Consider the following 25,147-nt stretch of genomic DNA (forward strand, 5'->3'; position numbering starts at 1 on the left):
ATGTTTCAAACAGTTTGACGGCCCTGCGAGGCCGGATCTTGGCACAAGACACCCGGATGGGTGTGTCTGTCTGTCATTTGTCTTCTATGCTCCCCCCCCTTTTTTTTTATGTTTCTGTTCCCCCTTTTTATTTCTTCAATAAACACTGATTATACAAAAAAAAGGTCAAATTGCATGCCAAATCCCAGCCTATTGCCGGTAACGTCCGAATCGGTGCAACGCCGACTGTGCCGCCGCATCGATTTTCAAACATAGTTCCTGCACTACTTTTGGTGAACGTTCAGGAGAACTTGCACGATTTCAAACCCGCCTTCAATGTCAACGTACCCCAAAATACATTTATATTTTTGGTTGCACCATGACAAAATGTGGAAAACTTCAAGGGGTATGAATACTTTTTCAAAGCACTGTAAGTGTGTCATACTAAAACTGAATATTGCTTTTGTGTTTTTTTTTTTTTCATTGCATTTAAATGACTTTGCAGGTATGCGTTTTCACTTTGACAAAGCATTTCTGTACATCAATGTACACAAAATGGTAATACACTGATTCAATGTTCTTTGACAACAGAACAATTCCAAGAGGGTGAATACTTTCTAAAAGGCACGTTGTGTACAGTATATGCATACATACCCACTGATCTGTTGCAGTTAACAAGCATGATATTGCATGTTAACATGCATTGCACTAAGACAGCCCATTCCATTTAATGAGCTGGCAATACAACACAAAGGGCTTAAAATCAGACAAATATTTATTTTGGTAATGTAGCAGCAGTGTGTTTTAGTGTAATGCGCTGAACAGTAGGGTGTGTTTTCTTGAAAATATATGTATACAAAAACAAACAGCAGAGAAGAGAGGCACTTGCAGAAACCACGGAAAACAAGGCTCCTCAATAAAACACATTATACAGAAGTGAACAGTAACATTTATGCATTGAAAAACTATAAGCGGTTTCACCTGGTGTTATAGTCCACTATTTTGTTGTCTGGTTGTACAAAAGTGTCATACACCACCTTCAGTTGCGAGTTTATGACAGTAACACGTGTTAGCTCCAATCCTTTAGTGGTGTAACACTGTAGAGAAAAAGGAAATCAGATAATTATGAAAAAATAAAATTATGAAAACTTTTTTTTTTTTTTAAATCAGAGAAAATATTTATTGGGCCAATCAAAATGAAATACAGAGTACATAACACCAAACTTACATGGAAAGACCATACAGAGTACGACTGAAGGACAAGGACACAAAGTGCATAGAAAACAATGCATTGGCACCAAAAATAATATACCGACATCATGACAAGGAATAGAATAACATAAAATATTGTGCCGAACCGGCCAGGAAAACCCCGCCAATCCAGCACAAAACAACCAAAGGGCCAACAGGCTGCTTAGTGAACAGCAACATCCATAAACTACACATTCAGTTGGACCTGCCCCCTCCACAAACACATGACTTATACATAAATTACCAGGCTTAATGGCTAAATAACTAAAGTAAAGACCAATCACTACTCAAATACATGAACCTCTCAAACTTGCAGCAGTCGAGTCAGAACCAGTCTCGAGTTCTGGAGTTTCCAACCAGGCCCTCCATATATTGTGAAATTACCTGCTTGCATTTCTATGCCGATATGTTAAATGTTGCCGTATGAGGATATAATTGACTTGGTCTATCCATAATTTCTTGGTCGGGACATGAGGGGATAGCCAAAACCTGGCCACCAACTTCCGAGCTAGATACAATAGTCTAATTACTGCAATGTTAATAGGGTGGGGGTAAACTTCTTCATCTATTGCTCCCAGAATGCATATCAGGGGGTCCAAAGTGACCCTAACCTGAAAGACCGAGGAAATAGTCTCGGTAACAGCACCCCAGTACCGGTGCAGCCTGGGACAACACCACATCAGGTGAATGAGAGACCCCTCTGCTCCACAATGTTTGGGGCACACAGATGAGTCCCTCCTTCCCCAGCGATGTAACTGGATAGGCGTACGGTAGACCCTGTGCAACAAAAACAAATGAGATAGTCTATGTGATTGCGATACAGAGGTAAGTGGACCTGCCTGCAAACATAATTCCCAAGCTTCGCCACTAATGTCCCCCAAATCCTCTGTCCAGCCCCTTCTACTTGGAAATGTCGTAGAGTCTTGCACAGACGTCAATAGACTGGAATAAACATAAGATATTAAGCCCTTTTTCTCCTGACCAAAAAATACATTGTCTATCAAAGAGTGGTTGGTAAGTAGAAGAGTAGAGGTCCTGCTCTGGGCCTAAAGAGCACGTCGGACCTGAAGGTACATATAAAACTGTTGTCTGGGGAGGTTAAATTCAGTCTGCAATTCAAGAAATGACTTTAGCATGTTACCATTATACAACTGAGCAATTTTATGAATACCAGCCAGTTTCCAACCCTGGAAACCGTCAAGTTTAAAAATTTCCCCTAGATTAGGATTATCCCATAATGGGGTATCCGGAAGAAATCACGAAATTCGCAAGCCAGACCTAACCGCAATCCAAAGCCTCCTCAGGACGACAGTAGGTGCCGTCTGTGGCAGGTGAGTTACTCCCGCCTCCAGACTCGCCAATACCGAGACACCCTGCGTCCCCGTTCGTAAGAGGGTTTCTATGGAGTCAGAATCACTCAAAATCCCCAGCCCACAAAGGTGCTGCAACTGGGAGGCATAAAAGTAAAGCTTAGGAACAGGAACAGCAGCTCCCCCCTGATCCTTACCAAACTGCAAAGTGGAAAGACTAATCCTAGCGGCACCCTTCTTCCAGATAAAGGACCTAAACAAAGTATCAATATAGGTAAACCATCTACGGGGTATCCACTGAGCGGAATTATGCATAATATATAACAATTAGGGGCACCAGACCATTTTAATAAGATTTATCCTTCCAATAACTGATAATGGGAGTTTACACCAAGTGTTACATGTCATTTGAAGTCTTTTGAAAAGGTAAAAGGTTGTCATCCAGGTAAGACCTTGGATTAGCCGAGACCTGTACCCCCAGATACCTAAACAAGGAAACCACCTTGAGGGACTCCGCAGCAACCGGCAACAAAATCGGTGGGTCATCCACAGGTAAAAGAACCGATTTGCTGCAGTTGATGGAGAATCCCGACAAGGAGCCAAAGTATTGAATTACCTTCATAGCCTCCGAAAGGGACGTATCCACGTCCCCCAAATACAGCAAAGTATCATCCGCATAAAGGGAGACCTTCTCAGCACTCAAACCTCTATTGAATCCCACAATAGATTCCGACGCACGTATAGCAGCCGCCAGCGGTTCAAGGGCCAACGCAAATAACAGGGGTGACAAAGGACACCCCTGTCTTGTGCCCCTAAAAAGAGGGAAAGAGTCTGAAAGGCCCCCATTAACACGGATCCTAGCCGTGGAAGCTGCCTAAAGCAACCGTATCCATTTGATAAAATTGTCTCCCAGTCCAAAGCGTTTCAGTACTTCCCACAAGAAAGGCCACTAGACACTGTCGAAGGCCTTGGCTGCGTCTAAGGAGAGAATCGCTCTCTGGCCTGGATCTACAGGCATCTGAAGGTTAAGGAAGAGACATCTAATATTAAGAGCCGTAGATCGGGATGGGATGAACCCTGACTGATCTTTGTGAACTAATTTATGTATTACTTTAGCTAGTCTGGTAGCCAGGACCATTGCCAATAATTTCACATCTGTTGCCAGTAAAGAAATGGGCCTATACGAGTTTGGGGAATACCCGGTTTTAATAACAAAACAATGGTTGCCTCGTTCATAGACGGTGGTAAACTACCCCTCTCCAAAGCGTCCATAAACACCTCCCTTAGATTTGGTAGTAAAGTGTCAGAGTACTGCTTATACACCTCCGCCGGCAAGCCATCCGAGCCACATCCAAGGCCGAAAGCCGCGGAACTCGACACTGATCTAGGAAGGAGGTAATTTCTACTATGGTGGGCGAGACCTTAGAGGAGAACACATCAGCATAGAAATCCCTAAAAGTAGCCAGAATCTCTGCATGAGAGGAAAGCAGGACCTCCGAGGAATTGAGGATCGCCTCAATATGCGAGGATACCCTCTGTAATCTCACCATCATTGCAAGCATATGATCCATACCCTCCCCCTCATAATATTACTGTTGGAGAAAGAACCTCTTGTTTTCGGCTTTAGTCAGAACCAAATGTTTAGCAACGTGTTGGGCTTCATGCCAGGCGCTCTCAGTGTGTTCAGAGGGGGCGTCCACGAAAGCAGACTCAGCCCTCTCAACCTCCTGCAAAACAGACCGTTCCCAAGCCCTTGTCCCAGTCTTAATGGAATTTATAGATTTAATAAATTGACCCCTCAAGTAAGCCTTCAGAGCGTCCCAAAAAATATTGAGACTAGTGGAGTGTTTGTTAATACGGATAAACAAAAGCAAATTAATCACAGACGGGATCAGGGCTAGGGAAGAGCGACAATCAAACGGGTTGAGTTTCCAACAGACCCGCTTGGAAACCCTAGATGTAGTAATCTCCACGCACAAAGGGGAGTGATCAGAGACAGTTCAAGCCTCATAACGTGAGGAGAGAACCAGAGGAAGCATCTCATCACTGCCCAAACTCAGATCAATTCTAGAAAGACCCCCATGTGAGGCCGAATGGCATGAAAAGCATTTGGTCTGCGGATGGCTAAGCCTCCAGACGTCCCTCAGTCCCAATTCCAGCAAAAGCCGAGCAAAGGCCGTCGAGCCCCTCCTCAGAGAAGCTGCCGAAACCCCAGTGGAGAATTTATCCAGGTCTGCATCCAAATAATTGTTAAAATCCCCAACAAGAGCAGGCGTGTCAGGATGACGTGACAAAAAGGAAGCTAGAATCTTAAGAACCTCTACTGAAAAGCGGGGCGGTATATATACATTAGCAATGATGCAATACAGAGCATACAGGGTACATAGTAAAAAAAATTAACCGACCATACGGGTCAATCAACGAATCTATACACTTAAAAGAAACATTTGTATGAATTAACACACTGACCCCCCTAGCATAGGAAGAGAAGGTAGTGTGAAACTGGGTGCCAAACACTTTAAAAGAGAACTGGGACTCCTGAGCAGGTAACATATGGGTCTCCTGCAGGCATACCACAGAAGAACCTAAGTGCTTGACCATATGGAGCACCGCCAAACATTTCACTCCATCTCCCAAACCCCTCACATTCCAGCTGGTCAGTACACATTGCTTAGCCATAATGTACCAAAACCCAAATAAGAGGGGATATAATTAAAATACAAAAGGATAAGAGACAGCAATAACTATGTAGCAACTGAGAAGACACAGTATAGGACAACGAGCAACAGACAGTGCTCGGGAAGGCAGGCAAAACCTGTAGAAAAAAATGGTTAAGCAAGTTGAGAGCATCTGGTCCAACTGAGTTCGAGACAGAATCAAAACAAAAAAACAATAACAAAATAAAAAAAACGGAAGCATCCACGAAGGACTCCCAACTGGGGGGCCAAGTTCAGTAGCCGGCTTAGATGAACCAATAGGCAACAGGCCATGCGTTGCAAGCAACATAAGTGATGCTAAAACACCCTGTGAGAAAGTCTTCTGCCATAACAGGAGTTCGTAACTTTAACAACTCAGGACCTGCGATAAAGGTAAAACATTCCAGCTTGAAGAGTGCAACAAACAAAATTCAGGTATCTCTCCTGCTCCTTCCCAGAGCTTCCCTCATGGATCGTTCCTCCCTATCCAGCCATTGCATGGCAAGGGTAGGCTTCTTAAAATGAACCTCACCCCTGGCCACCACCCGCAAGCGGGCCGGGTAAAGCATAGCATTATGTAACGCCAAAGAACGAAGCCTCTTCTTCACATCAGTAAACTGGGCACGCTGCTTCTGCACCTCCGCCAAAACGTCCGGAAACAGGGATATTTTAGAGTTGTCCATCACTAGGGCATCCCCCAAGGAGCGTGCTTTGGACAGGATAACATCCCTATCCTTGTAATTAAGCAATTTAAGCAGAAAGGCTCTAGGGGGGTTACCCGGGGGCAGGGGCCTGGACGGGTCCCTGTGCGCCTGCTCCACATCAAACATAGGTGAAAAGAAATCAGCCCTAAATTTTTCCAACAGCCACTGCTCGATGAACTGAACCGGGTTCTTCCCTTCCATTTTCTCTGGGATTCCAATGGCTCCAACATTATTGCGACGAAGCCTATTTTCCAAATCGTCGAGTCTCGCAGCATGCTTGGCAACCAGCAACTGCTGGTTATGCCAAGTAGTGGTTATAATAATCCATGAGTGGAAGTGTCTGAGAGATTGTTCAGATAATTGAGGCTGTGCAGCATAAATACGTATGAATAAGGACGGTCATAATAGACTGTTTCCGATAAAGTCCATTAGTATAAGCCAGCAGAAGCAGTAGGGATTAGTTGATTTAAGCTTGCTTAAGACATGCATAGTCAGTCCCATGAATGAGAGGAGTATGAAGCAATTTGTCTGCTGGAGTGAAGCTTGTCAACTAATAGCACTTTTTAGATGTTACATAGGCACCGTTACTGCTAGAGTCCCAATATTGCTGGATACCATGCATGTATATTAATAACTTGTGGTCTGTACATTACCAGTCTGTCGTCTTGTTTATCAGGCTGGACTCAATTCATGAGTAGATTGTGTAGCGATACAGATCTTATATACGTTGATGCCCATAGCTATCCATGCTGTGCTGGCAATAGTTGGTAGGGGAATCCGTCTGATGTGCCTAACAATCGGCATGAGTTCCTCAGTGCTGCTCAATACTCATAAGCCGTCCGTGGCTCTTTGCTCAGACAAGACCTCCGTCCGTCACACGCAGAGGATGCGTCACGTGACAGGCGCCGGGTGATGACGTCAATGCGTTTCGCCGTACTCAATGGCGTAGCTTCATCTCGGACGTTGCTCATCACCTGCTGCTCTGCGTATTTATGTATAGGGAACCGCAGGTAATTATCACCGTAAGGGGGGGGGTGGAAGTTATTGAAACACATGTAGATCGAGTCCCGTTTGTAGGGAGTGCTGAAATACTCCCATATGGCAATTCATCTTGATTCAGTTTGTAGTAGATCCGTATATGAAAGAAAAAGTCTAAGAAGTAATGGATGTGCATCATATTAGGTCAACAGCCACCACTTCTATCAGTACTACTATGGGCACAAGTGATTTTAGACGATAGACCCACCATTTCACCTTTTGTAGGAGGATGCGGTCATAATCGCCACGTCTGTTTGGTAATTTTAAGGCATAAATGCCCTTCACTGTTAGGCCCTTGGAACTCCTGCCGTGACATTGCGCAAAATGTTTGGCCAATGGTTTTTCAAGGACCTTTTCTTTGTTGTTGATCTCTCTCAGGTGTTCACCAATACGGATTTTGAGAGTCCGTTTTGTCTTGCCCACATAGATCTTTGGGCATAGACAAGTAATCATATAGATGACACGAGAGGAGGAACAATTAATTAGATTTCTAATTTCTAACATGCCTAGTGTTCGAGGATAGCTGGAGAGCCATGTAGTGTCCGGCTTCCTGATAAACTCGGACCTAATCAGCATGTCGCCAATGCTTCTGGCCCGACGTGCCACTAACTTCGGTGAGTCACTCAGTGTCTGGGCCAGAGCTGGGGTATTAGTCAGAATACCCCAGTGTTTTTCCAAAACTAAGCGTACCGAATCCCATTGGGACCCAAAGGGGGTGATAATTCTTATTGGTTCGTTAGAGTTTGAGGGGGTTTTTCAAACGATCTCTTTTTGGTTAGTAAATTAAGGCGGTCACGAATTGCTGCTCTTTTTTTAGCCTTTTTGATTTGACCATGTGAGTAACCGCGTATCCCCGCCATAGCATTAGAACGTCGTCGATGTACCGCCACCAGGTAAGTACATGGCGGCGGTACATCAAGGACGTATACACATCCTCCTCCTCCCAAAGACCAAGGTGGAGGCATGCATAGGCGGGAGCCCATGCAGCCCCATCAAGGTCCCCCTGATTTGGTGGTAGAAGTTGTTCATGAATTGAAAGAAATTGTTATGTAGCGTAAACTCGAGGATCTCAAGAATGAATTCATTCTGTGATCCCAACGTGGGATAAGTAGAGTCTAAGAAAGTTTCCACTGCCTTGATGCCTACCCGGTGGGTTATTGATGTGTACAGCGATTCGACATCGATGCCAACTAACAGTATCCCACCCGGTTGGTCACATGAGCCAAGCTCATTGAGTTTAGCTAGTACATGCCGAGTGTCTTGTACGAATGATTTTAGGTCTGTGACCATCTCCTTCAGCAACAAGTCCAAGTATTTCCCTATTCGTTCCAGGGGACCCTGGCAGGCGGACACTATGGGTCTGCCCGGTGGGTCTTAAGTTTGTGTGGATTTTAGGGATAATGTAAAAGGTGGGGATATTGTAATCCTGTATCCCAAGGTAGTTGTATTCCTTGACTTAGCAGGCCCTCGTCCTTAGCCAGTTTTAATATATGGTTAAACTCGTCAACAACAGCATGGAGGGGGTTGTAGTGGAGTTTCCGATACGTGGAAGCATCACTGAGTAAGCGTTTGACCTCTCGCTCGTACTGTTGTTGACTGAGTAAGACCACATTGCCCCCTTTGTCACTATGTTTAATGACAATGTTATTGTTGTTTTGTAGGTCTTTTAAAGGCTCGTCTTTCACCAATAGTCAGATTGTCTATGGTTTTCTAAGTCCAGTCGATCTTTTCTAAGTCGGTCTGGACCATGTCAAGGAATAGGTTAAGCCACCTATTCTTCGACAGTGGAGGCATTTTGAGTGACTTTATTCTTAGATTTGCACGTCTTACTAATGTGAGGGGGTTCCTCTTCGGGTGTGGAATTCTCATCCAGAAGCAAATTCAAAATATCAAGTGCTTTCTGATCCTCAATTTCTATTGGATCAGCATTGACATTAGTCGGATCATCCTTGGTATATAATGATCGAAAGAATACTTTGCGTAAAAATAGTGTCACATCTTTAAATACTGTGAATTCGTCCATGTTTGCGACTGGGGAGAATGACATTCCCTTTTGTAGGAGATTTAGGTGCTCAGGGGTCAAGATAAACTCAGATTAGTTAATGACCTTTAGATCGTTTGGTCCCTGTGTCATTGATTGATTAGGGGCACTCATTTTTTCTGACTTCTGGTGTAGGTGCGTTCCTGAGCCACTTTGGTTTTACTTTTGGGGGTTGTGTTCGAACGCTCTCTAGGTCCTCCCCCCGCTGGTCTAAAAAAATAACAGACTTCGTTGATTCTTTCTCGGTATCGCTATAAGATTTCTTATGGCGTGGTCTTGATTGTTGATCGTGCTATACGTGCCATAGATTTGCTACGGCCACGACGTATGGCAAGATCAAAGATTTCGTCTTTTTCAAAGTCAGATACATCACGTTTAAATTTTCCCTGTTTAGTGATCTTTAAATTTAGTTGTACTTTTTCCATTTCTTTTTTAACTGGTCATTTTGTTTGGCGAATTCATCCTGATCCTTTAGTTCCTCTAATCCCAGAGCACTTACTTGGATCTGCTGTTGGATGGACTCTAATTGTTTTTTCTCTTCTTCAACAATCAGTCCCATCACAGTCAATCCATGGTTTATACAAAGTTCCTTCCATTTAGGAAGTAAGCTTTCAGTATGAAGGTGCTCAGCGGGAACTATTTTATCTTAGTCCCCTCGGGATAATCCTATGCGAGATATATGTTTCCAACGATGACACATCCCACTTTCTATTTAAATGTTTTATCAATAATTTGTTATGCTCTTTAAATTTGTTTTTTATTTCATCATCTTGATTAAGGGTCTGTGGGGTGTCACTTTCAAATGGCGTTTTAATTTCTAAATCAATGTCCTCTCCCAGCATGAAAGCCATCCCACATGGGGAGCAAAGCGGTCAGATTTAGCTAGGGCCATCAGATCATTGTCTCTGATATAGGCCCCCTCTTTTCTTTTTCTCTATTTTGAGTAGCCAAACGAATCACTCACTTATATCTAGTGCATACCACTCGTGGCTGAACCCAGATACGTCCGGACAGTGTTGTCATTATGTGTTTATTGTGAGTCTTGTTTGTTATAACTGTTTATGGCAATTGCTTCCTTTTAAATGGTTGCATTTTTTCATCATATTGTTATGACTGTACTTTTTATACTCCATTTTTGATACCATATTAAATCCCCTTTTGTATCAGAATATTCTAGATCAATTATTTGTTGCTATTGGTAACCCCTTTTTGGGCCTCCTCTCAGGTCACTCCCCCTTCCCCCCTTTTTTTAGTATGAACCCCACCTGCCTAGAGCCTCCAACAAATGAAACCCAAGAATTCTGTAATGAGACATCTGATTTTTTTTAATCGACAAAATCAAACATTTGTGAAATAATTCAACAGAAAAAAACAACCAACCTCACTCAGCCAAAGCAAAAAGAGGAAATCAATATTATACAATCAACTACATTTTCGCTGGTCCCGATCACCATCGACACCACCAAAAACATCAGAAGCCTCCGAGAGAGCACATCACCAAATTACATAATTTCTACAAAACTCCTGAATGTACTGACATCTTGGCACCTACCATAACACATCTCGTAAATTAATCATTCAAAGAAGAGATTATGCCTTGCTTGAGGAAGATCGGAACAATCAAACCCCTCCTAAAGAAACCCAATCTCGACCCCAACGACCCTAACTACCGCAGACCGGAAACAAACCTCAATACCGTCTCCAAGATTATGGAGAAAGCAGTAGTACAACAGCTACAACTCCATTTGGACACAACAAACTATTGGACCCTCTACAAATCAGGCTTCTGCCCAGGCCATGGCACAGAAACAGTACTTCTCAAAATATGGGATGACGCCCTCGAAGCAGCAGATGACGGAGAATCATGTCTCCTGGTGCTGCTGGACCTTAGTGCAGCGTTTCAGTAGATCACAAAACGCTACTCATTTGCCTTAAAGAAGTAGCAGGAGTCACAGACTCAGATCTACCATGGTTTGCATCCTTCCTAGATAATCGTTCCCAGACAGTAAAACTAGGAGCCTTCAACTCTTGCGGAGTCCCTCAATGATCACCCCTGTCACCTGTGCTTTTCAACATCTACCTCCGCCCACTCCTCAAAATCATCAGGAAACAGGACCTGTGCTGACACTCATACGCCGATGACACAACTACTTTCGCCTCACCGAAATTAAAAGACCAATATCACGGACCATGACAGAGTTCCCTCAAACTCAATGGATCCAAAACAGAACTTCTCCACGCAAATCGAAAGACAAAAGTTAAGACTTCATGGACATCACCCACCTCCTTGGACAGACCATCACCCCAAGCTCCAAAGTCAAAAGTCTCGGAGTCATCTTTGACTCAGAGATGTCGATGGATGCACAAACAACATCAGTAGTCAGCGGATTTCACCACCTTCTCCGCTTGCTGCCTAGACTCATCCCCTTCATCCCAGAAGAGGAGAAAGCAGTAGTAGTTGGAACAATCAATTCCCGACTGGACTACGCAAACTCACTCTACATAGGACTACCTAAATACCAGATTTTGCGCCTACAAGTCATCCAGAACCCGGCAGCCAGACTGGTAACGGGGAAAAAACCCTGGGAATCCATCACCCCATCCCTGAGGACCCTTCATTGGCTGACCGTAAAGGATCAGATCACTTTCAAGACCCTCTTCCTCACCCACAAATGCACACAAGGAAACGCTCCTCAATATTTATGCGAGAAAATAAAACACTACTCACCCAATCGCATTCTCCGATCAACTAACCAAAACCTCCTCCACATCCCCAAGTCCCGCTACAAATCGAAGAGAGAACGAAGATTTGCAGTCCAAGGACCACAGCAATGGAACGCTCTACCCACAAACATCCGCATGGAAGAAAACCACCGGGCCTTCAGGGAAAAAAAAAAACTTAAGACCCACCTCTTCTGAAGAAATAGTACGACGATGAATGGAAAAAGCGCCTTGAGGCGATTTAGTTCGCATTTGTAGTGTTATACAAGTTACTCACTCACTCAGTACCATAATTCCCCCTTGGAAGAATCCTATACAATGAACTGTTGTTCCAGCTACTGCAACATAATTAGGCTGTGCCTGTCATCACCTCATTGGACTCACATGTCCCAGGACAGACTGCTCTGTGTCCCCTCCACCGGCCAGCAACCCTGTTGCAGGGCAAAATAGATAATAATTGGACCCTGGTTTTTCACAGGGCCACTTACCTTTGGGCAGTTCTGGGAAGAGAGACACAGAGCAGCAACCCCATGCCTTCTAGTGGGCAAAACAAGCATAGCAATGAATGTACGAGAAAGAAATAACATTTTTTACCCCCACATTTTCAGTCCCTCATCATTGGATTTGATTGACAGCAGCGGGAGCCAATGGCTGCGCTGCTGTCAATCTATCCAATCAGGACCCGTGACACCAGCGAAGAAAAGACAGGGTTCAGATAACTAAAGGGGGGGGGGGGGGCTGCTACACTAAAGGATATTTTTCACCTTAATGCATTCTGAATGCATTAAGGTGAAAAACCCCAAAGGTTTACAACCCCTTTAATCTCCTCTGCTCAAGAGAATACATTCAGTTCCTCTTTCCTTATAGCCAAGCTCCTCCATGCCTCTTATCAGTTTTGTTGCTCTTATCTGCACTTTTTCCCAGTTTCCCAATATCCTTTTTGTAAACTGGTGCCCAAAACGGAACTGTATATTCCAGATAAGGTCTTACTAATGATTTGTGCAGGGGCAAAATGATCTCTCTAGAGCAGGGGTACTGAATTAAAATTCACGGGGGTCCAGTCGGAAAAAAATTCTTCCAGCGGAGGTCCGAATGCCAAATTGGTGCTATGACGCCACATGATATCCTCCACTTGACAACCTCCCATCACAGCGCCCCCCCACCACCACACACATGCACACACCTTTATGACCCACACACATCACACTTTTTTTTTCTTTCAACTTTATTGAAATGTAAAAATACATTTCATTCATTTTTATGCACCACAGTTCAATTGCGGTGCATAGAAACAGAATGCATTTTGCAACATACTGCTCAGCACGCAGGGGCGCTGTTGCAGTGTGAACAGGACACATAGAAAACAATTGTTTTCTATTGCCCTTGCAGAGACTGACGCATCACAGACCCCCCCATCACAGACTGACAGCCCAAATCACAGACCCCTCATTACAGCCTAATCCCCCCCCCCCATCACAGACTGACCTGACCCATCACAAACTGGTCCTGACCCATCACAGACCCCCTATCACAGACTGACCCCCCCAAATACCCAACCCCCTATTACAGACTGACCCCCCCCCCAAATCAGAGACCCCCTATCACAGACTGACCCCCCATCACAAACTGGTCCTGACCCATAACAGACCCCTATAACAGACTGACCCCCCAAATCACAGACCCCCTATCACAGACTGACCCCCCAAATCACAAACTGGTCCTGACACATCACAGACCCCCTATCACAGACTGACCCCACCCATCACAGACTGACCTGACCCATCACAGACTGACCTGACCCATCACAGACTGACCTGACCCATCACAGACTGACCTGACCCATCACAGACTGACCTGACCCATCACAGACTGACCTGACCCATCACAAACTGGCCCTGCTGACCCATAACAGACCCCCTATAACAGACTGACCCCCAAATCACAGACCCCCTATCACAGACTGACCCCCCCCCCAAATCACAAACTGGTCCTGACCCATCACAGACCCCCTATCACAGGCTGACCCCCCATCACAAACTGGTCCTGACCCATAACAGACCCCCTATAACAGACTGACCCCCCCAAATCACAAACTGGTCCTGACCCATTACAGACCCCCTATCACAGGCTGACCCCCCCCATCACAAACTGGTCCTGACCCATAACAGACCCCCTATAACAGACTGACCCCCCAAATCACAGACCCCCTATCACAGACTGACCCCCCAAATCACAAACTGGTCCTGACACATCACAGACCCCCTATCACAGACTGACCCCACCCATCACAGACTGACCTGACCCATCACAGACTGACCTGACCCATCACAGACTGACCTGACCCATCACAGACTGACCTGACCCATCACAGACTGACCTGACCCATCACAAACTGGCCCTGCTGACCCACAACAGACCCCCTATAACAGACTGACCCCCAAATCACAGACCCCCTATCACAGACTGACCCCCCCCCAAATCACAAACTGGTCCTGACCCATCACAGACCCCCTATCACAGGCTGACCCCCCATCACAAACTGGTCCTGACCCATAACAGACCCCCTATAACAGACTGACCCCCCCAAATCACAAACTGGTCCTGACCCATTACAGACCCCCTATCACAGGCTGACCCCCCCCATCACAAACTGGTCCTGACCCATAACAGACCCCCTATAACAGACTGACCCCCAAATCACAGACTGACCCCCCCAAATCACAAACTGTTCCTGACCCATCACAGACCCCCTATCACAGGATGACCCCCCATCACAAACTGGTCCTGACCCATAACAGACCCCCTATAACAGACTGACCCCCAAATCACAGACTGACCCCCCAAATCACAAACTGGTCCTGACCCATCACAGACCCCCTATCACAGGATGACCCCCCATCACAAACTGGTCCTGACCCATAACAGACCCCCTATAACAGACTGACCCCCAAATCACAGACTGACCCCCCAAATCACAAACTGGTCCCGACCCATCACAGACCCCCTATCACAGGATGCCCCCCCCCCCCCCCATCACAAACTGGTCCTGACCCATAACAGACCCCCTATAACAGACTGACCCCCCCAAATCACAGACTGACCCCCCCAAATCACAAACTGGTCCTGACCCATCACAGACCCCCTATCACAGGATGACCCCCCATCACAAACTGGTCCTGACCCATAACAGACCCCCTATAACAGACTGACCCCCAAATCACAGACTGACCCCCCAAATCACAAACTGGTCCCGACCCATCACAGACCCCCTATCACAGGATGACCCCCCCCCCCCCCATCACAAACTGGTCCTGACCCATAACAGACCCCCTATAACAGACTGACCCCCCCAAATCACAAACTGGTCCTGACCCATCACAGACCCCCTATCACAGGATGACCCCCCCCATCACAAACTGGTCCTGACCCATAACAGACCCCCTATAACAGACTGACCCCCCCAAATCACAAACTGGTCCTGACCCATCACAGACCCCCTATCACAGGATGACCCCCCCATCACAAACTGGTCCTGACCCATAACAGACCCCCTATAACAGACTGACCCCCCCAAATCACAAACTGGTCCTGACCCATCACAGACCCCCTATCACAGGATGACCCCCCCATCACAAACTGGTCCTGACACATCAGACTCCCCATCGCAGACGTCCACTGTCCTGTCCTACATTGCATTGCATTGCACTCCCCCCTCCCCACAGAACCCTACCTTAATCACACAGGAAATGAAGCATGGCCGCTCTGGACAATGGGCGGGACTTTCCCCATTAAAAGTGAGTGATTTATTGCTGGGACCGCCCCCGCAGCCTTGCAACCAATCACCCACTTTTTAACTTAAAAAGTCCCGCCCTTTGTCCAGAGCAGTCGCGCTTCGTGTCCTGTGTGATTAAGTCACTCACAGGCAGTGTGGGGAGGGGGGAGTACAGCGAGGGGGGAGTGAAACAATGTTAGAGGCACGGACCTGCCGCGCCTGCCATGCTGTGTATAGAGCGGCATCCGCAGAGGCAGGCAGGCGGGCGAGCGAACTAGCCGGTGACAGAGGACACACAGGAAACTACTTGGCGGGGCTGCGGTCCGGATAGAATGGCCACTGGGGCCGGAACCGGACCGCGGTCCGCCATTTAGTGATGCCCGCTCTAGAGTTTATACACATCTTAAAGCGGTGTTCCACCCAAAAGTGGAACTTCCGGATAATCCACTCCTCGCCCCCTTACATGCCACATTTGGCATGTAATTTTTTTTGGGGGGGGTGGGGGCTTCAGGAGGAGTGGGACTTCCTGTCCCACTTCCTCCTTCCGCCGAGGGGCTGCAAAGGCGAATAGTCTAATCGCCTTTTGGAAGCCCCTCCTGTAGGCGATCGCCTGGAACACATGACAGGTCCCAGGGGATCGCCTGTCCAATCAGATGGCGCAGCGCCACTCGCGCATGCGCAGTGCGTGCCCGGCCGTAAAGCTGTCACGGCCGGGTGCCCACAGTTAGGATGGAGACGCCGGCGGAGAGGGGGGGAGAGGAGCGGAGCTCCGTGCAACGTGGCGCTGGACGGCAGAGCAGGTAAGTATGTTTATTAAAAGCCAGCAGCTACACTTTTTGTAGCTGCTGACTTTTACTAAACATAAAAAATGAGTGGAACACCCCTTTAATACAAGAACGGATTTTTCTAGCTTTGGAATGCGCAGCTTGGCATTGCATGCCATTATTAAAGGGGTTGTAAACCCTCAAGGTTTTTCACCTTAATGGATTCTATCCATTAAAGGAACACTAAAGGTTCGTTTTTTATTAGATCAATTGATTGCTGTAAGCTAGAGCATTTAAATATCACTTGCCTCGGTTTTCCTTTTGACCTCCAAAATACAGTAATCCAGGTTTGAAAATGCCATTTCCTGTCTCTCCTCTTCTTGCTTTCCACCAGCATCTGAGCCCTTTTGCATGGTGGAAAGCAGAATGTGCTCACCCCCTCCCTATGACTACAGCCCTGCGTGAAGATGCTCTCTTATCCCTCACAGGCATGGAGGCTAAGCCTAATGGGAACTGTATTTCCCATTAGGCCGTGATGTAGCAAGAATGAATGCGCACGGCAAACCAGGAAGTCAGTGAGAATAATGATTCAGGAGTGACGGAGGTGAATAAAACAGCTCGATTTCAACAGGTATCAAACTAGTTATAGTGCAAAACATTACTTTTTACTTTATCAGCTACTGTCAGACTTTAATTTAAGAGGAAAATATTTTTGTCTTTACAACCCCTTTAAGATGAAAACCCTCCTGTGATACAGCAACCCCCAGAACCCCCCTTTTACTTACCTAAAGGGGCAAGTCTTTCCAGCAACGGGACGAGCACACCAGCTCCAGCCAGTGTCTCGGGTGCTGATTGGACAGATTGACAGCAGCGCAGCTACTGGCTCCCACTGCTGTCAATCAAATCCAATGATGTGGGGAGCCAGAGGGCAGGGCCAAGTCCTGCTGTCTGTGTTAATAGACGCAGCAGAAAGACACAGGAGGGCGCCCGCACGAGTTGCCTGAGGGAGAGCAGCTCTCCAACAGAACACTTAAGAAGAAGAGGAGCGCCACTGAGGGACCCCAGAAGAGGAGGATCGGGGCCACTGCACAGAGGAGGAAAGTATGACTTTTTTTTTTTTTAACAAAGCTTTAAATATCCTTTAAGCTCTACCAAAACACCCAGATCCTTTGCTACCATTGATTCCCCCAGTTATACTCCCCCTAGCATGTATGATGCATGCATATTCTTGGCCCCCAAGTGCATAATTTTACATTTTTCAACATTAAACCTCATCCCAATTACATAGTGAATTGGGGTTGGCTTGTAAGTTGGAGACATCCTGTAAGGATGTTATTCCACTGCATCGTTTGGTGTCATCTGCAAAGACTGAAAGGTTTTCGACCCAATATCATTTATAAATATATTAAAAAGTAAGGGTCCCAGCACTGAACCTTGGGGTACACCACTGATAACCTTAGACCAGAGTATGAATCATAAACTACTACTCTAAATTCTGTCTTTTAGACAGTTTTGTAAACATTTACAAACTGATATTTTCAAGCCTGTAGACTTTACCTTACACATGAGCCGTGTGTGGGGAACGGTGTCATACGTTTTTGCAAAATCCAAGTATACCACGTCCACCTGAATAAATGAGTGATGAGCGCAAAATGCCCTGGACACTATAAGTCAGTAACACTGATAAATGTGTAAACAAGCAAGTGCAAAACGTGCAAAAATAGTGGTCAATTAATAAAGCATATGATAATAAATCAAGCATATAATGATGTAACCACTTGAATGGTGAACCTAAACACTAGAACCTAAACACTAGAACCTAAAAAGTGACCCTATTCACAAAAGTGAAAGTGAGCCAATATAAATAAATCCACAATGTCCAAAAAAATATGTAAAAAAGTTCCATCCACAAAGAGCTGTCAAAGGAGGTAGATAATAAGATGATAGGTCTTCAAAACCGCTGAGCTCACAGAGCGCTTACCTCCCTGATGTGGGAAAACTGCTATGAACAGGTCCTCAAATCGATTGTATGGAGACTGAAGCATCCTCTCTGCTGGATGCACAGCGCTGGTCTTCAGAAATATGGAGACTCGCCCAGGAAAGAGGATGAAGTATCACAAAAGAAGGGCAGAAGAAAAGAGGACTCCCATCGTGAAGCAAGTCAAAGTATATGAAGATTTAATAAAGACTAAAATATGCTTACAAGCATAAAATCAAACACCGCTGGAATACAAACACTTCCGGTCGGACAGGTACGAGCTAGACGTGACCGGAAGTGACGCGGAGCCCCGTCCGTCCGGAAGTGTTTGTATTCCAGCGTTGTTTGATTTTATGCTTGTAAGCATATTTTAGTCTTTATTAAATCTTCATATACTTTGACTTGCTTCACGATGGGAGTCCTCTTTTCTTCTGCCCTTCTTTTGTGATACTTCATTCTCTTTCCTGGGCGAGTCTCCATATTTCTGAAGACCAGCGCTGTGCATCCAGCAGAGAGGATGCTTCAGTCTCCATACAATCGATTTGAGGACCTGTTCATAGCAGTTTTCCCACATCAGGGAGGTAAGCGCTCTGTGAGCTCAGCGGTTTTGAAGACCTATCATCTTATTATCTACCTCCTTTGACAGCTCTTTGTGGATGGAACTTTTTTACATATTTTTTTGGACATTGTGGATTTATTTATATTAGCTCACTTTCACTTTTGTGAATAGGGTCACTTTTTAGGTTCTAGTGTTTAGGTTTACCATTCAAGTGGTGGTTACATCATTATATGCTTGATTTATTATCAAATGCTTTATTAATGGACCACTATTTTTGCACATTTATCAGTGTTACTGACTTACAGTGTCCAGGGCATTTTGCACTCATCACTCATTTATTCAGACCACTTGTTTTGTCGTTGGCACAATTTAGATTTGAGCAGCAGTTTGTTTGATTGCACTTTTATATTTATTTATTTATATACATTGTTCAGTATTTCACTTCTGGCTAGCGCTTTAGATCCCACTATTTTTGTATCCAAGGTTTTACTGGCCTCTTCATAAAAATAAAATCAGGTTTGACAACTTCTGTCTTTTATGAATGCATGCTGTCTGTTGCCTAAAATATTTTTTTTCAGCAAGAACTCATCTATGTTGTCTTTTATTAAATTCTCCAGCATCTTCCAGATTATAGAAGTTAAACCAACAGGTCTATAGTTACTTGGAAAATACTTTGATCTCTTTTTAAATATAGGCACCACATTGGCACTGCGCCAATCCAGTGGTACTATTCCCATCATTAATGAGCCCCTAAAAATAAAATAGAAACAATGGCTTTAAAATGACAGGGCTCAATTCTTTTAGGATCTGTGGGTGGATGCCATCAGGCCCAGGTGCTTTATCCACCTTTATTCTGTCTAAATAGTTCTGGACCATTTCAATTTGGAGCCATTGTGGAATCATTTGGGGCCATGTCACTACCACCCCCATTATGGACACAAGCTCCCCCATGGGCATCCTTTGTATACAGAGCTGAAGAAAGTATTTATTACATTTTCCCTTCTCTTTGTTCCCAGTCACCCACTCGATTATTTTGTAAAGGGATCGCCCGTGAGGGATCAGGAAGGATTTTTTTCCCCTGTCACTGCAGATTGGCATAGCACGGCTAAGGGTTTTTTCGCCTTTGTCTGGATCAACCAGGGAGGATTGGTTTAGCAGGTGGGGAACCCGCTTGAAAAATCTTCCTTCCCTTTATCATTGAATACCTCCCCGATCAATATCACCTTCCCCTGACATTTTCTGCAATTATGTCTAATCTGACATACTCTGCAGAAATCATTTGGGGTCTAAAGCCATTCACCTCAATATTACCAGCCGTCACCAAAAAATCTAAGGAATGAGCAACTGTTAAGATTCAATCGACGATCGACAGTCAAAAATTACACGCATTCACCCCAACTGAAGCACATATCATGCGCTTTGGTCAATTCAAGATCGGCAGTAAAACACCGACAAGAAATCCATGATTTCATCCTACAAAACCATTTAGATTGCCTCTTTATCACAGAATGCTGGCTTACAGCGAACTGTAACACCATTCTAGGAGAACTAGTGCCAGAGAATTATCACATTCTAACATAAAACAGAGTAGGGCAAAGAGGAGGAGGCCTGGCGGTGAGCCACAAGACTCACCTCTCGATCACTAAACCAGACCTTCAAAACTAACTTCCAATTATGGAAACCCTCACTCTGCAACTACAAACAAATCCCCAGGACACCGTCCACATACTACAGTGCTATAGACCACCGGGTCCAAAAATGCACCTGCTCATGTCATTGACAGAGTTCATGTCCACCTAAACACCAAACACCTTCTGCTGCTCGGGATTTCAACCTCTGGGCCAACTCCTCACAAGACCCCGTCGCCGACGCCTGCATTGACCACTTGGAAGGATTAGGTCTGCAGCAACTAGTTTGTGGGCCCACTCATGCTTCAGGTCACACGCTCGATCTTATTTTCAGACAAGATCTAGAAATCAATATTCTGGAAAATGAGCCGCAACCATGGACAGATCACCATGCCATTAAATTCACAATGACTAAAAATGTCCCCATAGAAAAAAAAAAAAAACATTAAAACCGGTGACAACACACTGGACTAGATCTCAGAAGAAGCTCTATTCAGAACTCTTCAAAACTACATTAGGGAACAAAATAAAAACAATCCAACTACATCAAACAGCCACAGAAACTCCCGATGCCATCAACAAGGCTCTACCAGAGTCAGCTGACTTAGTAGCACCAAAACGCACAACGTGCATCCGGAAAAACAACTCCAGCTGGTTTAACAACCAGCTGTCATTGCTAAAGCAAGAGCGCAGAAGAGCTGAAGCAGCTTGGAAAATAAGCTTTTCAGAGGAAAACACCATCTATAAGATCATAACAAAAAAATACCATAAAGAAATCTTCATTGCCCAAAAAAATAATTTTTCCAATATTATCACCAATGCCCTAAACCGCCCCCGCGAACTCTTCAATCTAGTCACCAAGACCATGAACCCAGTCTAGAAGCCCCTAATTCTGATTCACAAGAATTCTGCAACGAATTCATCAATAAAATTGAAAAAAATCCGTGAAAGTATTCAGCAAAATAGAACCCCCATCAACTCCCCTCTAAATCGCAAACCTAATACCCACATAAATCCGCCGCAATCATCCAATTTCACTCTAAAACCCATTTCCATAGATGCCACTAAAAATATCATCGGTACTCTGCGAAACCGCACAGCGCCCAATGATATTATCCCCACCAAACTGCTGAAAGAATGTGCCAATATTTTGGCACCAGCTATCATGCAGCTCATAAACCAGTCATTCAAGGAGGGCATGGTGCCTTCCTTGCTGAAACAAGGTATAATCAAACCTATTCTAAAAAAAAAACACCCTTGACCCTAAAGGCCCCAACCACGTCAACCAATAACAAATCTAAATGTCTTCTCCAAGCTAATGAAGAAAGAAGTTGTACAACAGCTACAACATCATTTAGACACCCATAAATTACTTGATCTATTCCAGTCCAGTTTCTGTCCTGGTCACAGGACAGAAACAGCACTGCTCAAAATATGGGATGACGCTCTTGAGGCCGCAGACGAAGGAGAATCTTGTCTTCTAGTACTGTTGGACCTAAGCGCAGCTTTTGATACGGTAGACCACGATTTATTTCTGACCCGGCTAGATGAAGTAGCCAAAGTTGCAGAATGTGATTTATCTTGGTTCTCCTCCTTCTTGGAAAACCGATCACAAAGTGAAATTGGGCCATTTCACTTCTGAAAAACACAGTGTCTTGCGGAGTCCCTCAGGGATCCCCTCTATCGCCTGTTCTGTTCAATATCTATCTTCGCCCTCTTTTTGAAATCATCAGTAACCAGGAGCTACTGTACCACTCTTATGCAGATGACACACAACTGTATTTTCGCATCTGTAACAAAAAGGATCATTATCTCGGACTAGAGAAATGCCTTTCCTTGATAGAAAATTGGATGACTAAGAGTCATCTTAAACTCAATGGCTCAAAAACAGAACTTCTCCCGATTCAGGCCAATCAAAAGAATCATCCCGCAACAACATGGACACAACCGCCCATTCTGGGTCAACCCATCACCCCTAGCACCAAAGTCAAAAGTCTCGGAGTCTTCTTTGACACCCACATGACAATTGATGCACAAATAGGGTCAGCGGATCGCATCATCTGCTGTGCCTACTACGCAGACTCATTCCCGTTATCCCAAAAGACATAGCTGTCGTGGTGGGAACAATGATCAACTCCAGACTGGACTATGCAAATGCCCTCTATCTTGGACTCCCAAAGTACCAAATCACTCTTCTGCAAGTCGTTCAAAATACGGCCGCTAGACTCGTGACTGGGAAAAAAACATGGGAATCAATCTCACCTTCACTGAGATCCCTTCATTGGTTGCCAGTAAAAGATAGAATCACTTTCAAGGCTCTCTAAGGCATAAGTGTATTCTGGGAAATGCCCCCCAATATCTATGTGAAAAACTAAAAGCTCACAACATCAATCGCGTCCTGCGATCCACCAACCAAAATCTACTCCTGATTCCCAAAGCCAGATACAAGTCAAAAGGAGAACGAAGATTTGCGGTCCAAGGACCCAGACTATGGAACGCTCTACCAACCAGAATTCAGGTGGAGGTAAACCACTTGGCCTTCAGGAGAAAGATCAAAACCCATCTCTTCTGAGGGCCCAGGGAATGGACACCAAGCGCCCAGAGGCGATTCAGTTTGCATGTGTTGCGCTATATAAGTTGTTCACTCACTCTTTTAGAATGACTGAATTAAAATTTAGTGTCCCTTTAAAGTGCTTATTGACCCTGTCCTCCCTCCTTATGTAGGGGGGTGACCGCCATCACCCACTGTTACACAGGAATACCAATGGATCCATGAATTACAAACATTGCCTCCTAAAAGCCTTGATAAGCTTAGCCATTAATTGCCTTTTATGATCTTTTGGAACTTCTGGTGCTTTTGGCACCCTGATTTAGGGAAAAATTTAGGGAAACATTTTGGGCAGGACAGTTGTTGGTATACACTCATGGGCCACTTTATTAGTTACACCTTGCTAGTACCAGAATGGACCCCCTTTGCCTTCAGAACTGCCTTAAACTCTTTGTGGCATAGATTCATCTAGGTGTTGGAAACATTCCTCAAAATTTTGGTCCATATTGACATAGCATCATGCAGTTGCTGCAGATTTGCAGACTGCACAGCCATGATGCAAATGTCCTGTTTCACCACATTCCAAAGGTGCTTTACTGGATTGAGATCTGGTGACTCTGGAGGCCATTGGAGTACAGTGAACACATTGTCATGTTCAAGAAACCAGTTTGAAATAATTTGAGCTTCGTGACATGGTGCATTATCCTGCTGGAAATAGCCATCAGAAGATGGGTACACTGTAGTCCTAAAGTGATGGTCAGCAACAATACTCAGGTAGGCTGTTGAATTTAAACAATGTTCAACTGGTACTGAGGGGCCCAATGTGTGCCAAGAAAACATCCACCACACCATTACACCACCACCAGCCTGAACCATTGATACAAGGCAGGATGGATCCATGCTTTTAGGTTTATGCCGAATTCTGACCCTACCATCTTAATGTCGCAGCTTAAAAATCGAGACTCATCAGACCAGGCAACATTTCTCAAATCTTCTATTGTCCCATTTTGGTGAGCCTGTGAGAATTGTAGCTTTAGTTTTCTGTTGTTAGCCGACAGGAGTAGCACCCGGTGTGGTCTTCTGCTACTGTAGCCCATCTGCCTAAAGGCTCTATGTATTGTGTGGTCAGAGATAGTATTCTGCTTTCCTTACATACAGTGAGGTTGAAAAAAAACGTTCAACCTGTGTGTGTGTTCACTTTTTTTTAATGTTATTACATTGTATATTACATGTATAAAAAAGGTATATAAGGTTCATATTACATGTATATCAGGTGCCCATCTAATAGTTTTTTTTTAATTATCGATGCTCCCCGCTGAAACCACTGCTTGTGGAAGAGAAATCTACATCCTTGCCGCTCTACCAGTAAACAATCCCCTACGCAGTTTGAGATTAAACTGCTTCTCTTCTAATTTTAGTGAATGGCCGCGTGTCTTTTTAAATTTCCCTGCGCAGAAATATTTTATCCCTACTGTGGGGTCACCAGTACAGTATTTGTACATTGGCTGTAACGAGTGGTTATTTTAGTTACTGTTGCCTTTCTATCATCTCAAACCAATCTGCCCATTCTTCTTTGACCACTGAGATCAACAAGCATTTTCATCCACACAACAGCCGCTTACTGGATATTTTCTCTTTTCTGACCAATCTCTGTAAGACCTAGAGATGATTGTGCGTGAAAATCCCAGATGTTTTTGAAATACTCATACCAGCCTGTCTGGCACCAACAACCATGCCACGTTCAAAGTCACTTAAATCCCTTTTCTTCCCTATTCTGATGCTCAGTTTTAACTTCAGCAAGTCCCCTTCACCGCGTTTAGATGCCTAAATGCATTGAGTTTCTGCCATGAGATTGGCTGATTAGCAATTTGTGTTACCAAGCAATTGAACAGTTGTACCTAATAAAGTTGGCCGGTGAGTGTATATGTTCCTTGACTGGGTATACAGTTGATGGTGTGCGTTACTTGTGTGTTCTGGCCCCGATCTCCTTGGCGACCTCCTTCATTTACAGATGGCTTTTTGTTACTTTTGCCATTTATGTACCATGCTTGATTCATTCTCCTGTGTGGTGAGATATATCTCACTTTTATGGTTTCTAGGTGAGCAGATGTCTGATATTACATACAGTAGGTCTGCAAGTCTGATACTATATGTAAAT

General features: G+C 44.8%; 1 protein-coding gene across 5 annotated transcripts in view; it reads right to left on the reverse strand.

Annotated features, from left to right (window-relative positions):
- REXO1 (RNA exonuclease 1 homolog) overlaps window positions 1–25,147 on the reverse strand; it is a 213,213-nt gene that overhangs the window by 51,076 nt on the left and 136,990 nt on the right. For all 5 annotated transcript variants that reach the window (XM_040322589.1, XM_040322588.1, XM_040322586.1 and 2 more), the window contains one exon: window positions 961–1,076. In XM_040322589.1, coding sequence (XP_040178523.1) covers window positions 961–1,076 — 116 coding nt within the window. The remainder of the gene's footprint in view (window positions 1–960; window positions 1,077–25,147) is intronic.

The sequence above is a fragment of the Rana temporaria genome, chromosome 1 (genome assembly GCF_905171775.1).
Source record: "Rana temporaria chromosome 1, aRanTem1.1, whole genome shotgun sequence".
NCBI lineage: Eukaryota > Metazoa > Chordata > Amphibia > Anura > Ranidae > Rana > Rana temporaria.